We start from the raw sequence: 13,886 nt of genomic DNA, 5'->3' as shown, positions 1-13,886 counted from the left end.
TAACATTGTCCATCATTCTTTCCAAGGTAACAAACTGGCAAGGTTAGGGTTAGTTTGTTAGTTTTATTTACATGGCACCAAGTCACAAGAACAGTTATCTCGTGGCACTTTTCACTTTTCAAACATGGCAGGTCTAGATCCACTCTTTCTACAGAGACACCACATTAATAAAAGAACTAGAACATGGACACAGTGGAGAGTAAAAAATAACTAACAGGTAGAACCTGACTCAAGGTCGCCAGCCAAAATGAACAAACCTACAGCTGGTTTCCAATTGAGGGGCATTTATTACAAGTAGCTTGAAATTTCATCTTTTTAAAAAAAATCAAGACATATTCTGTATGTTCTACAGCATGTCTCTGAAGCCAGTGTCGTCTCGCTCCATGCTGTTGTAGACTGATCTATAAATCTTCAGAACATCCAGAGCGGAAGGCCGGAGCTTGGGGTCCATCTTCTTACATTCTTCGTGGATTTGAAAAAGGTGGAAGTAGACCAGATCACCCCCGGGTGCACTTCCCATCAGGAAACGTGTCACATCAGGGATTTTCCAAATGTCTGTCCTCTCATCGTAGGCTGGCATGTCCTCATCTGAAAACGGTTTCCCTTCATGTCTGAATGGCCAGAGTTGCTCTGGCGCTACAAAGTCCCCAGTGAGCTCCCGGTGACCACATTTTACCAGCGAGTCTCTGGATGCGTCCACCTGGGGAAGTGCGTCCATATCGTTCACCACCACATGAAAGTCAGTGGTCAGCAGGAACTGAGAAAGAGTCTTCTCAAGGCTGTTTGAGTCACACATGACCCGTCGTCCAACCGGGCTGTTGTGGAGATAATCTAGAATGGACACATAATCCATGGCAAGCCTCAACCGGGTCTGCCACGTGTCGTGTTTCTGGTGTTGCTCTTGTTCCAGAACACGAGGTAAATTCAGCAGGGAACCAAATGGGTGATGCTCCGTTATGATGATATTGTCTTTGAGACAAAAGCCCACCAACTGCACCACTAGGGGGCCCTGAAGGGCCTCTAACATAGACAGTCCATGGAGGAAATCCTCCTGGTAGTCTGGAGTGGTCAGTTCAGAGACAGCCACCTTCTGGCCCCTCCACTCTGCCAAATAGACCTGAAGAAAAGAGAAGCGCTACAATAAAAACTCTACACAGGTAACACCAGCCAAAACAAAAGCTGAAGGAACCAACTCAACAACCCTTTTGTTCTCTGCTCCTCACGTTACTGGTCTCACATATCGTGAACTTCTCCCGATAAACACACAAACCTTTTTTACGGCTCCCTGACCGATGAGCTTCAACTTCCGAACGCTGTCAGTTATCTGCGAACACTGCAGCCAGGGGGTGCAGTTTTTCATGTTCACCATCCTAAAGTGTCGAGGCACACAGCCCGTACGAGAAGACACCGGCTGCTGGTCGGAACCATAGATGGAGTCCAGATACAGGTAGATGACAGCGTTACTGAGAAGCAACGCAGCACAGCACACCAGGAACACTGGAGCATGATGGGAAAGAGTTCTACTGCTGTTCCTGCCCATGGTGTTCTGCATCTGAAAAGGAAAGATTAAAAGTAATAAAGCTTTTATTATTTTTCTGATAGTTATTGAGCTTTCAGACAAATAATGACTGAAACAGACTCCTTTAATTATATATCAGACAAAAATGAAACTTCAGAAGAAATGCAATACATGCACAATATGTACACACCCACATACTGAATACACCAATGAACTGAACGCCATCACGTTGTGTCTTCAAAGTCGATATGTCAGAAACAGGAGAAAAAGGTAAGCGCAAGGATTTGAGTCTAACAATGGGGGGAGGGGGCGTTGGGGGGGTGTGAGTGAGGGTATGCATGTCTAACTTTTTCTGTATTTTCTCCTTTACTGTTGTGGCAGCTGTAGAACTATTAAATTAAGTTATTTCTACACCTAAACAAACACCATTATATGAGTTGAGGACTGATTAATTTCCATGCATTTACCACAATGAAGGGATGCTTTACACATGTCCACCCTCTCAAATGAAAAGTACCTGTTGTGTTGAGTAGAAGGGACATTGTAAGTGTGTGAGGCTATGTGTGTGTGTGTGTGTGTGTGTGTGTGTGTGTGTGTGTGTGTGTGTGTGTGTGTATAGTGTATAGTGTATATATTGTAAATTGTAATTGTATTGAAATTGTATGTGTGTGACAGAGAAGTGCATACATTAAGGGCGGCAGTGGCTCAGTGGTAAAGGGGCGGTAGAGCAGGTCGTCCTATGATTTAAGATCGGCGGTTCGATTCCCACTCCCGCCCCCCCCAAAATATACCCGGAGGTGAGCTGACAGTGGGAGGTGTCAGCTCATCTCCGGAGCACTGCCGAGGCACCCTTGAGCAAGGTGCCGTCCCCTTTACAAATTGCTCATTTGAGGCGCACCAAGAAGGAGCTGCCTGCCACTCTACCTCCCCTGCATGCCTACAGGCCCCTTTGTGTGTGTGTGTGTGTGTGTGTGTGATACAGGGGCCTGTACTCACAAATATGTATGCATGCGTTTGAATCAGTAGCTAGAGTGTGCTTTCTTAATTTCCCTTCGAGGATCAAACCAGTATATAAAATTTTAAAAAAAAAATTATTTTAAATAGACATTTTATTTTCTATGTACATCTGTTTTAATTAACTTGGAGACAATTTGCAACTGAGCTCCACTGGAAAATAGAGTGAATAGTTTCAGATTGATCGATATAAAACACACCAAACTACTGACACCTATTTCAACTACACGTCGTTAGCACACGCTGGTAGTTAGCATGTGATGCTAGCTGGATAGCAGGCTGCATTTCCAGTCTCTATGTCGTCGTTTTATTGGAGTAAATCCCCGGAGGAGAGTCGGGGTTCATTCCTAACGTTACTGGTACTCAGTGGAGTTTAACCACTACTTACTGGTACAGTAACTAACTAGTACAGTAACTAACTAGTACAGTAACTAACTGGTACAGTAACTAACTAGTACAGTAACTAACTAGTACAGTAACTAACTGGTACAGTAACTAACTAGTACAGTAACTAACTGGTACAGTAACTAACTGGTACAGTAACTAACTAGTACAGTAACTAACTGGTACAGTAACTAACTGGTACAGTAACTAACTAGTACAGTAACTAACTGGTACAGTAACTAACTGGTACAGTAACTAACTAGTACAGTAACTAACTGGTACAGTAACTAACGACAGAGTACTTCCGGGGACCTTCGGTGGAAGTTCACAGAACCAACTAGCCTGTGAACAAAACAACGCAGATAAACTAAAGTACTCCGGATTAACATCAACCAGCATAATTTACCCGTTACGTCATGATTTCAAACGGTGAACGCTTCAGCGGACGTGAGGAGAGCCGCTCTACCGCTGGAGCTACCGCTGGAGGCGGCGTCCATTAGCCGGAAGGACAAAACCCACACTTCCGTTTACAAAATCGAATTACAAAATAAAAGCATAGCATGGATAACTCGCCTCACGGAGGCGAGTTTTCACTCCTCGTTTTTGGACATGCACAATCACTTGTAAACATGTGTGGCGAGGTTATCTTTTAGAAATGATGCCACTTTTATTCTGAAAAAGGAAGTGACGTCACTTTAAAAGATTGACGTCAGGTTAAGGGGTGAGGGGGGGGTCCCGCAAAAATACAGCACAGAGAAAGTACATAGTCTTAACAAACAAGCAAGGGGGGAAATGTAATAAATAAATGCAATTAAAAATAAAACATAGGTCAGAGACGCAAGAACAGAAGCAAAAGAAGTGTGACAGCCTTCCGTCCAACCATTTATTAAAGATGAGACGACCATAAAAATCTCGTATTCAGGTGCTTTTTTCCCTCATGATGAGTCATGATGTAAAAGATGACTTGAGTGTCAAAGTCAAATACACAGAGGGCCAAAAAAAAACAAATTTGCTACGAGTCGAGGGCCAGACTGGTTCGATGTTTATTAAAACGTATTGAAATGAACATAGCCTATTGAACCAAGAGCTCACACAGTGTATATTATTTAATGATTAAAGCAATATTTTGTAATGGCTCTGTCAGTAACTTCAAGGGGAAACGTTTTCAATGGGCAAACAGCAAAAAAGTAAATGTCCTTCAAAAAAATATGTTCCTTAATATCATTTTAAATGCATAAATTAAATTGCATGTAATATAAACTGAAAACACATGTAATGTGCATGCATTATTGCATGCACAATAAGAATATTATGAATGCACAACAATAATGTATAATTGTGCAATAAAATCTAAAAAAAATTTAAAAAGATATTGTGCTATGATCCTATGATCCTACCAACCACTGCTGAAAAATAGTAATTAAATAAAATCAGTTGTATTCTTTCTCATGGCTCCTATCTTTTGTACAAGTTCATCAATGTTCGCGGTCAGGGTTCATTCAGGGGTCAGGCCTCATTCAGGGGTCAGGCTCTGAGCTGTGGAAATCCTCAGGATGGAGTGAAGGATGGAGCTGAATCTAGGGGACAGGAATTTCACAAGCCTATTGGCTTTTACCCGTCAGCCCTTTTCTTTTTCAGATGTTGTTGTTGTTGATGTTCTAAAAGGATAAAGGAGTGAGGTCTGTTATATTAACAACCCCCCCCCCCAGCGTCCACCTTCCTTTTAGCCAGTTTTGAGGAGGGAGTAGCTAAATTCAACCTCCACTCTGCCTGCTGATAACCAATGAAACCAATGCTTGCTGTGCTGCTGTTACTTCTGCTACCATTGGCCGGACAGCCAGGAGAGATCCCACGCAGACATGGTGTGAGGGACCAAGCAGTAAGGCAGCAAGACACAGGAGATTTTGGGTCCCAACACGGGTTTTCCAAAAAGCAAAACAACTAACAAAAGAGTTTGACCAAATGCAGCAGTAAAAGAGGTCAACTAAATATAACCAAACTAACAGAACTCAGAACCGAAGCGAAAGAATGGACACAACAGAATAAACTGACCTCTCAAACAATCAAACAGATGAACTTAATTACTAGCGAAGCCAAACTAAGAATTAACAGAGGGGGAAATAAAATGGCCACTACCTACTTAACTGGCCAAAACTCAATGTAAATCCCCAGATACCCCCCCTGACACAGCAGGCTATGGTATAGTCCAATAAGGCTGGCAGCAGCCTACCAGAGCCCTCGGCCACGCCTTCGCTGCACCAGGAAATAGAACTACAGGTAACTCAAGAGAAACAAAGGTTAATACAAACATAATTTGAACTGTCAGTGTCAGTGCGCAATTCTGGAAAATATGAACCGAAATAGTGTATAAAATGATATGTTTAATATTGAGGCTTGTGACTGCAAAATAAAAATGTTCCAGTGGTGAGGTGTGGCTATTACCATGTGTGGCTGGCCGTCACACATGGGGAGAAATTAAAAACTTCTCACAGAACGGAATCAAGTTTGAAACCTTCTTACTGTTAGGCAGCAGCCCCACCCACTGTGTCACCGTGCTGCTAGTATGACTGCCAATATGTAAAACTAGAGGCAGAAACGATACAGTGCCTTAGGCCTTAGGCCAAAGAATTCTGTTCTATTTAGTGAGGTGGGGTCTCACAAACTGTTTTAAAGTCTCTTTCCACAAAAGCACTTTAAGGTCAGGAAAAAGCCTAACTTTCACTGCTGAAGCATTTCTTGGCCAAAGCCCCCCAATAGGTGGGATTATTCCATTCAACCAAAAGTTTTCTGACCACAATATTTAAGTATTGATAATTTGTTTTATCTATATTCTTCCTAATTTTAAGATGAAAAAAACAAGGTGTTTGTTATTGACAATAGAAGCAAAGACAAATTACCTCCTTGTCATGGTTGTTGACTCCGTCCTCAACAAATGGCTTGCTGAACATTTGTACACCTGAGACTCATGCTTCTTAAAGCCAGTCCTCATATGGATGAGGAAGATTTGAAGAAACTACTCAGTGCATATTTTTTAATAAACTCTGTGAGATAGATTGGTGCCGGTCCATTCATTCCATCCTAAAACTTGTCGTACTCACAGACCTCAGAATGAACTTACACAGGAACAGATCCATAAAGCATGACACAGTCGTCTCACCATAAAAACCAGTCAACCAGGCAATTGTGGGTTTCCTCTTAGTAGTGTCCCACATTTTTCCATTAACGGTCAAAACGGCTCATAAACATGCTGTAATGGAGTCCAATTGGACCATCATACAGTGAAAGATAAATATACCAAGTTTGAAGAAGAAAGCTCGGGATAAGATTACATGGTGAACAATCACACTGTGTTTCCAAAATGTACATTATAAATCATACCTGTTAGTAAACCAGGTAACGTCTGTGGGGAATGACACACAGACGAATGCCTGCGTCTGTCCCACTTGACAGATCTCAGTCATGTGACAGGTTACCAGCTCTTATCCCTAAATTAAGCGCCCAGAACCGCGCCAGTGTTCTGAATTAAAGTCAAGGCAGATTATCCTGAGATCGCCCAAAAAGTATCTTAAACCCTGTTTCCATTTCCAACCTCCTGTCTTTGTGAAGTAGGATTTCGTGCAGTGACCATAAAGAAAACCAAACTGTGGAGTAGACCGAACGTCCAGGAAACACTCTTCAGGTGTCATTGTCTCCCGTTACCCCCAAGATCAGCGATCCCAAACCACTAATTCTCATTATTTTAATTACTATTTGATTGACTTGTTCACCATTTTATTGAAATGATCAGAATTTCTCCGAAGTTGAATGAACCGATTGTAAGTTGCTACATTTCAAAATAAACCTCATCAGTGCAGTTACTTCAATCGAGTTTTTAATATAATTATTTCATACAATTATTTTGTTTACAGAGATATTAATTATCATTTATGGGGGGGAAAAGGTTGTTATTGTCTGTTGATGTCTGCATTTTACACAAAACCACTGTGGATGATTTATTATTAGACTACAGCTGTCCTGGTGTCATTAACGATTATTGAGCAAATGAAAACCGGTCCGTGAAAATGTTGTCTTAGATAAAACCGGTCCGTGGAGCTAAAAAGGTTGGGGACCGCTGTTCTATGTGACCCTGATATGCGACCTGTGCAGGATGAGCCCACTTGTCGCCCTCCAGGCGTCATACACACTCCGACCACCAGGTGGTGCTCCTGCTGCAACGCGCTGGATGCCAAACGCCCCCAGCAGAGGAGGGGAAGAAGTCCTTGTTGTCACTATTCGTATCAACGACATTAAGGTTTTCATCTCAGTGTGAGCGGCTGGAAGACGTCTAAAGGCAGTGAGCAGGTGGGCGACGGCTTTCTCAATCTTTATAGTTTGTTTAAATTTGTCGACTTTAGTGTGAATTTAACAGAGAACATCTGTAGTTAATGGACTCAGAGGAGATGCTGAACCTGTTAACACTGATCGGGCCGTCGGATCGTTCCCAGCTGCCTGTTAGCTTCTTATCTTCTAGTTCTTCCTCTTCTGCCTCCATAAAGAGGTGTTTTTATGTCAGGTTACCCCTGGGCAGGGCAATAACTCTTCAGAGATGGTCTCTGGCTTCCTGTCAGGCGTGGCGTCTGCTCGATCGGAACCCCGAGTTTGAACGATAAGAGCGGAAAATTATTCATCTGGAACCAAATGAAAAGAACCAATGAAAACACGTTTCTGTCCAGTCTGACAGATGTAGATGGACAGTTTTATTTTATCATAATATTAATATTCTATCCTAATATTAACATTCTATCCTAATATTAACATTCTATCATATTAACATTCTATCATATTAACATTCTATCATATTAACATTCTATCCTAATATGGGGGTCAGTGCGGTGTTTTAATGAAGCACCTAAAGGAGAAAATGTGTTGAACCCTGTTGTGGTTTAATACGTGCTGAAGTCGATGAGTGGGCTGAGCCCTGTTGCCATAGTTCCCCCCCCCCACCTTGGTGAGTTTTGACGTCATCACCCCCTCCTCTCTGGCTGCTGTTGGTACTGGATCTGATCAGATGAGTCACCGCCGGACGGATCATTGATTATTTTCCATTTAAAGTGAGGATTAAATGTGATGTTTGACCTGATCCGTCAGGTAGGATTTTAACTCTGTCTGTTACAAGAGTTCCTAAAAAATACATGATTTTAACTAAATTCTCCAGCTTTAACTGCATTTGATTTCGGTGGTGAACAGAGTGGAATTGTTTCTGTGAGTCATTTAGTTTAATATTTATTTTTGCAGGATTGAACAATATCCTTCTCAATTGTGGTTTATTATCCAATTTAATTCTCAGCAAACTTACAATATTACGATGTGTATCCATACTATAATGAAGACTACATGTCTAAACATTCTGGCTTTCCCATCTTACAGCTTGTGATAGTCATGGATCCTGTTAAACTAGTGACTCGACCTAAATAATAGTTAAAATAAACTCTTGGCAGCTTGTCTTCAGTTTAAAACTGCTTGACCATTGAGGATGTGGAGCAGATGGAGCCGTTTTGTTTAAATGACGTGAAGCGCACAGTTTCAGGTACACGGTCCATGTTTCAGGGTGTTTCCATGTGAACGACTGGATATTACAATGTCGCACTCCTTTCACAGTTGTTGACATTTGCTTTCAGCAAACATTTGTTAAGAATAAAACTGCCAGTAAGATAAGAGCTAGATGTTTCATCCTTTGTCTGCCAAAGGTATCTGGTATGGGTGTCATATCTGTGTGTAGAGCTCATTTGGACAGTTCTGTGTGTAATGCAGATTTTTCTGCTTGGACTTTGGGCTCATGAGAATATGACATATGAATATTGACATTGAAATATAGGACTATAATATGAAACTAATGTAAGCAGTTAGTTAATGAGAAAGAGGAGGACGAGAGCTGCTGCACATCCCTGTGTGTAATAGACCCTCTAACATGTGATTTTGGGGTAACAGGTCCCAAAGTATGAATGTGAGCCATCTTATTTAATCAAATCAAATGTGATTTTTTTTTTTTTTAAATATCCTGAGTTTTCATTGCATGCTCTTGTTTCTTTCTTCATCAAGTTTCTGATAATGCAAAAAAAAAAAGGTTCTGTAGGTGGGGAGTGTGACTCAGGCGGTACACCTGTCCAACGGTACAGCAGGTGTCCTAAGGTAATGGGAGGTGGAGTGGCGGTGAGCTCTCACGTGGGTCGGATCGTTCCAAACGAACTGGTTCAGTCGTAGTTGGATGAAAACGTAACGACGTTTGTTGCGATGATGTCAGAATTAGCACATTATAATGTATAATGCTACATTATAATTACAATAATATAATTACAAGTACATTATAATTACAATGCTGTACATTAGTCCTGTAGCTTCAGATTCAGCCTACATGGATTATTAGGGTTATAATCTCCTGGTTTAACCCTGTGATGGGTCACTGTTGATGGGATCATGACCGGGTAAGAGACAAACAATTGTATATTAAATGCATGGTGTCAGTGGATAAGATAATCCCTCTTGTATTGTGTTAGCATCATTGTTGTGGTAACTCCCAAGGCGTTGAATGCCCCTTCTTTAGCATATTAGCATTGCTCCTTATCATGCGAAGCTAATGGTAGTGAACAGCTATATTTTACAGAAACAACAATGATAATAATAATGACAATCATTATTTTTATTATTTATTAGATTTATATAGTGTTTTCTAGACACTCAAAGTCGCTTTACATTGGATCCGTTATTCATTCACTCCTCATTCATACATGGTGATGGTAAACTACTGTACACACAGCTGCCCTGGGGCAGACCGACGGAAACGTGGCCACCAATCTGCACCAACGGCCTGTCAGACCACCACCAGAACATTCACACACATTCACACACCAGGGAGTCTCTTTCTTGACCAAGGACACAACAGCAAATGACTAGGTGGGGGCGTTGAAACAGAGTTGACTGTATTAGCAGTCATATCAAATATAATTAAAGTAGTAAAATATGGTAGCGCTCTAAAATTAGTGTCTTGTATTATTAATTTATTTTATTTTATTTAGTATACTTTAGTAATCCCCGAAGGAAAATTAAGATTGGTTATTAATGTATTGTTATTGTATCGTATTATAATACTGTATTTTTCTATTATTATTATTATTATTATTATTATTATTATTATTATTATTATTATTATTATTATTATTATTATTATTATTATTATAAGTATGTTATTGTTATTATTAGTACTGTTATTATTATTGTAATTGTATGATTATTATTATTTATTGTATTATTGTATTGTTATAGTATTGGTTATTAACTAGTATTGGTTATTATCTTTTGAGTTGTTTTCTATAGGTTTTCACATGATTTGATATATTTTTTCAGATTTTTTTTCCTGTTTTTATTTGTGTATTTTTCAGCACAGCTGTGTTTCCATTTCGCTATCAACCTCTGTAAAAGAAAAACACACCAGACAAAGACTGCAACTGCTTGACTCCCCCCGCGCCAGGGTTAAATCCTACACCAGCTTGTAGATTGATAATAGAAAAGTCTGTCCTGTCCTTTTGAAGGGATCTTTATCACACACGTCTTTCCTCTTTCTTTTGTCAGATTGCTGCTTTTGCCCTTTGAACCATCAGACCTCCAGAGAGGAGTGGAGCGTTCAGACATGCTAACGGCTTAAGGTCCCCCCCCCATTGTAACTGCACCACCTGATCCAGGGAAAGAAGTGTTTTCCACACTGCGTGATGATCACATGTATGATGAGACTCTCCATCTGCTCTGTGGTGGTGCTGGCATTCATTTGTCACAGCCATAGCCTGGAAATACCAAACCCCGGGTATGACTATCAAAGGTAGGAAAAGAGCTTCTTTAATCTGAGATGCATTGAGGATGTCAAAGTTTAGTAATCTTGCATTTATAATGTATTTTGTTAAATAAACTCCTTGCAATGACCTCTCTGTGTTTCTTCTACTTTGCGTGTATCCTCTTCTAAACTGTGTTCAAACATACACAAATTACAAATTTGAAAATGACACTCTTATTTATTAACGTCGAGCTTATATAATACCAACTGAACCTGAGTTTGTTTTATTTTTCCATACAAAAAACTACCGAAATGATCATGACCACCCTTAAATAGACAATTCTAGAAGCAGGCAGCTGTAAAGTAGGTCTCACCAGTAGGACACTATTGCATCATCTACAGCAGGGGGGGGTCAAACTTATTTTCACTGTGTGTCATGGCTGTCCTCAAAGGGCCAGATGTAACTAATAAATGTAACTAAATGTAATATAAAATAAATGTAACTCCTTAATGTTGAATAACTCAAATTTATAACTTATTCAAGTTACAAACATTACAGTTACACAGAAAGAAAACACATGTTTGTTTCTCTGTTCTAACATAAATCAATTTAATTTGTCAGGTTATTAAACCCACAGAACTCCATCAATCAAGGATCAAACTATCCAAGAGAATAAATAACAAGGCAGTCAGAGACTGCAACGTCCTGCGACACCCCTGAATTCAATATTTTTCCCTGACAGACACATTTTTGTGCCTCTGTCTTCCTGAAAATGTTGCTTTTTGTTTTGTAATTATATCCCATCAGGTTTCAGAGACGTGTACCTAAAGAAGTATAAAAGTGAAAATTTGACCTTGAACTAGTTTTTCAAGGTGAAGGTTGTGATCTGAATATAACGCCTTTTGTTTCGTCTTTGTATCTCATTCGGTTCCTGAGATACGTGCACGCAAAAAATAAACAAACGTTCAACTTTGACCTTGACCTAGTTTTCTCAAGGTCATCATCTCATTTTCATCCCCTTTCCTGTCCGAGTGATTTCCTTTTTGTTTCATCTCTCTATCTGCAATGGTTGTGAAGACATTTGGTGGACAGACGGACGGACACACGAACACTGACAGTTAAAAATAACATCAAACACGAGTTCGGACATTAACTTTGTTCAAAATTGTTTTTTTTAAGTTAAAATGAGCTGAATTACTGAATTTTTGAAAATGTAGTTTTGGTCAAAACAAACATTTGACTTTTTTATTTTTTAGACACTGAACTTTTATGCTCTCGCGGGCCACATACAATGATGTGGAGGGCCACATTTGGCCCCCGGGCCTTGAGTTTGACACATGTGATCTGAAGCAATGAGGAGGAGGAAGGTGATTAAATCATTAGTCTCCAAAAGATTCAGAGGCAGCATCCAATAAGGTGCAGACTTCTGTCACCTCAAGAAAGGTCAGAGTTCACGGCTCCACTGTTTCAGAGACACTGGGACACAGCAGCATCATGATGGGGTGATATTCTGTGGAGTGGACAGAGTAATGTAACAATGTAACAGAGTTTAGTTTGAGCTGCACAAAAACGTGAGTCCACTCTGTTGTCACTGCACTGCGTCTAACAGGACGCAAACAGCTCTGATTGGACACACACACCTGCAGCAATTCTGATATGAACTTTGTGTCCTGTTGTAAAACAGGAAGTCATCATCGTCTTCCCTTTTGTTCCTCTCAAAGGTCTCTGGAAGCTGGAGCGTCCAGTCCCAGTGATTGTTCTTCCTGGAGCAGGCAGCCTGTTTTAACAGACTCACACAATTTGTCAGTGGACATTCGGATGCCCGGCGTGGTCCCGACTGGGGTGTGTGTTCCTGAAACATGAAAAACATTTGACTGCTGCTAGAATCCACTCTGTTTTTCAAGATGAAATCAGCATCACTGGTTAACCTACAGCTATAATTTATATAATAAATGTAGGTTTTGTACTTCCTACCTGTAATGTAAATCTTTCCTGGTTTTATTTTGTTCAGTAAACTGAATATCTGTAAGTTCAGAAGTTAAAACATTAAAACATGAGTCTCTTTGAGCTGCAATAGTTTTGATAAAAATGCAGGAAAGAACTTATAGTAAAGGAAAACTACAATTAATTGCAACCACACACTTAATTACAATTGTCCGTACCCACACACACACACTCAGACACACACACACACACGCACGTGTAACTAATTGTGTGCTAGAGTGGAAAATAATTTCCCTACTAGGGGTTAATAAAGTTCATTTCATTCGTTCGTTTCAGTCGGACACCTATCTGTGCACAGCAGCCCCCGTGCCAACTAGCCGAGATACATATATCGGTGAGTATTTGGTTAACCTTTTTTATTGGTATACTGTACATTCACACTATATGTAGTGGTACACATAGAACCACAAAATCAATGGAGAACCTCATGAGATAAAATCCAAGGATTTTCCAAAAACTGAGGTGACCTGATTCCAAGATGAAGTCGTTGTTCTCGGACACCCGGGGGGGTAAAGTTCAGCTGCACAGCAGAAACAAACCTGTTAGACGGGCCGGTACAGACAGTTTTGCTGTCGGATTCATGTCATCTAAATAATGTGATAGCAGCCACACCCCTGTAGGAATACAAGCCTGCCCCACCAACTGTAGGTGAAGGAGCTTCACACCAAACTGGAACAGACCGTCTGTGACCCCCGTCTGTTATCTCAGTGTTTTAGGGGTGCAGCTGTCGTGTGACCGCTGAGTTTACTGCAGCGTCTCGGTTTGTAATTTTCCAGCTCTATAAAACTGATCGGAACACTAAAGACATGAAATGAAGTTTAGAAATGTCAGAGAGGACGTTGAGTCTTCTCGGGTAAATTGTGGAGAGTAATCAAAGCGTGTTTTCTCCACAGTGGACTTCATACCTCATGCCAACATGGAAACCGTCCATCACATGATTCTGTTTGGATGCAAGACTCCTGTGTCCACTAGCAGCTACTGGTAACAACCGTTATGTGGATATATCAATACATCTGTTTTATTCACCTGAATATCTGTGCTTTGCTTTGAAATTCATTCAGAACTTTTCTGTTTGTCTGATTTTCTGATTTTTTTTTCTGATTTTCTGAACTTCTATTCTGACCCATTGTCAAACATTCTATTGATGGTGTCATTTCTCCCTC

At 40.5% G+C, this 13,886-nt stretch overlaps 2 protein-coding genes across 7 annotated transcripts in view; one reads left to right on the top strand and one right to left on the bottom strand.

Annotated features, from left to right (window-relative positions):
* Positions 1–56: 56 nt before the first annotated feature.
* Positions 57–3,448, bottom strand: pomk (protein O-mannose kinase). Its single transcript, XM_068335427.1, has 3 exons — positions 3,324–3,448; positions 1,271–1,552; positions 57–1,117 (listed from the first exon to the last, which is right to left on the bottom strand). Exons 2-3 carry the CDS (start codon positions 1,550–1,552, stop codon positions 347–349), a joined length of 1,053 nt encoding a protein of 350 aa, XP_068191528.1. The 5' UTR covers positions 3,324–3,448; the 3' UTR covers positions 57–346.
* A 3,675-nt stretch (positions 3,449–7,123) lies between these two features.
* Positions 7,124–13,886, top strand: part of pam (peptidylglycine alpha-amidating monooxygenase) — a 30,110-nt gene continuing 23,347 nt past the window's right edge. The window contains exons 1-6 of one of the 6 annotated variants that reach the window (XM_068333956.1): positions 7,195–7,258; positions 10,333–10,422; positions 10,523–10,766; positions 12,441–12,561; positions 13,000–13,057; positions 13,617–13,704. In XM_068333956.1, the coding sequence (XP_068190057.1) occupies positions 10,660–10,766; positions 12,441–12,561; positions 13,000–13,057; positions 13,617–13,704 (374 nt within the window). In that variant the 5' untranslated portion in view covers positions 7,195–7,258; positions 10,333–10,422; positions 10,523–10,659. Of the gene's footprint in view, positions 7,259–10,216; positions 10,767–12,440; positions 12,562–12,999; positions 13,058–13,616; positions 13,705–13,886 lie in introns of those variants that run through there. The other 5 variants (XM_068333954.1, XM_068333952.1, XM_068333953.1 and 2 more) reach the window with 5 other exon arrangements.

Source organism: Antennarius striatus, chromosome 15 (genome assembly GCF_040054535.1).
Source record: "Antennarius striatus isolate MH-2024 chromosome 15, ASM4005453v1, whole genome shotgun sequence".
Taxonomy (NCBI): Eukaryota; Metazoa; Chordata; class Actinopteri; order Lophiiformes; family Antennariidae; genus Antennarius; species Antennarius striatus.
The sequence above is the reverse complement of the archived record's forward strand: the minus strand, read 5'-3'. Positions and strand labels throughout refer to the sequence as shown.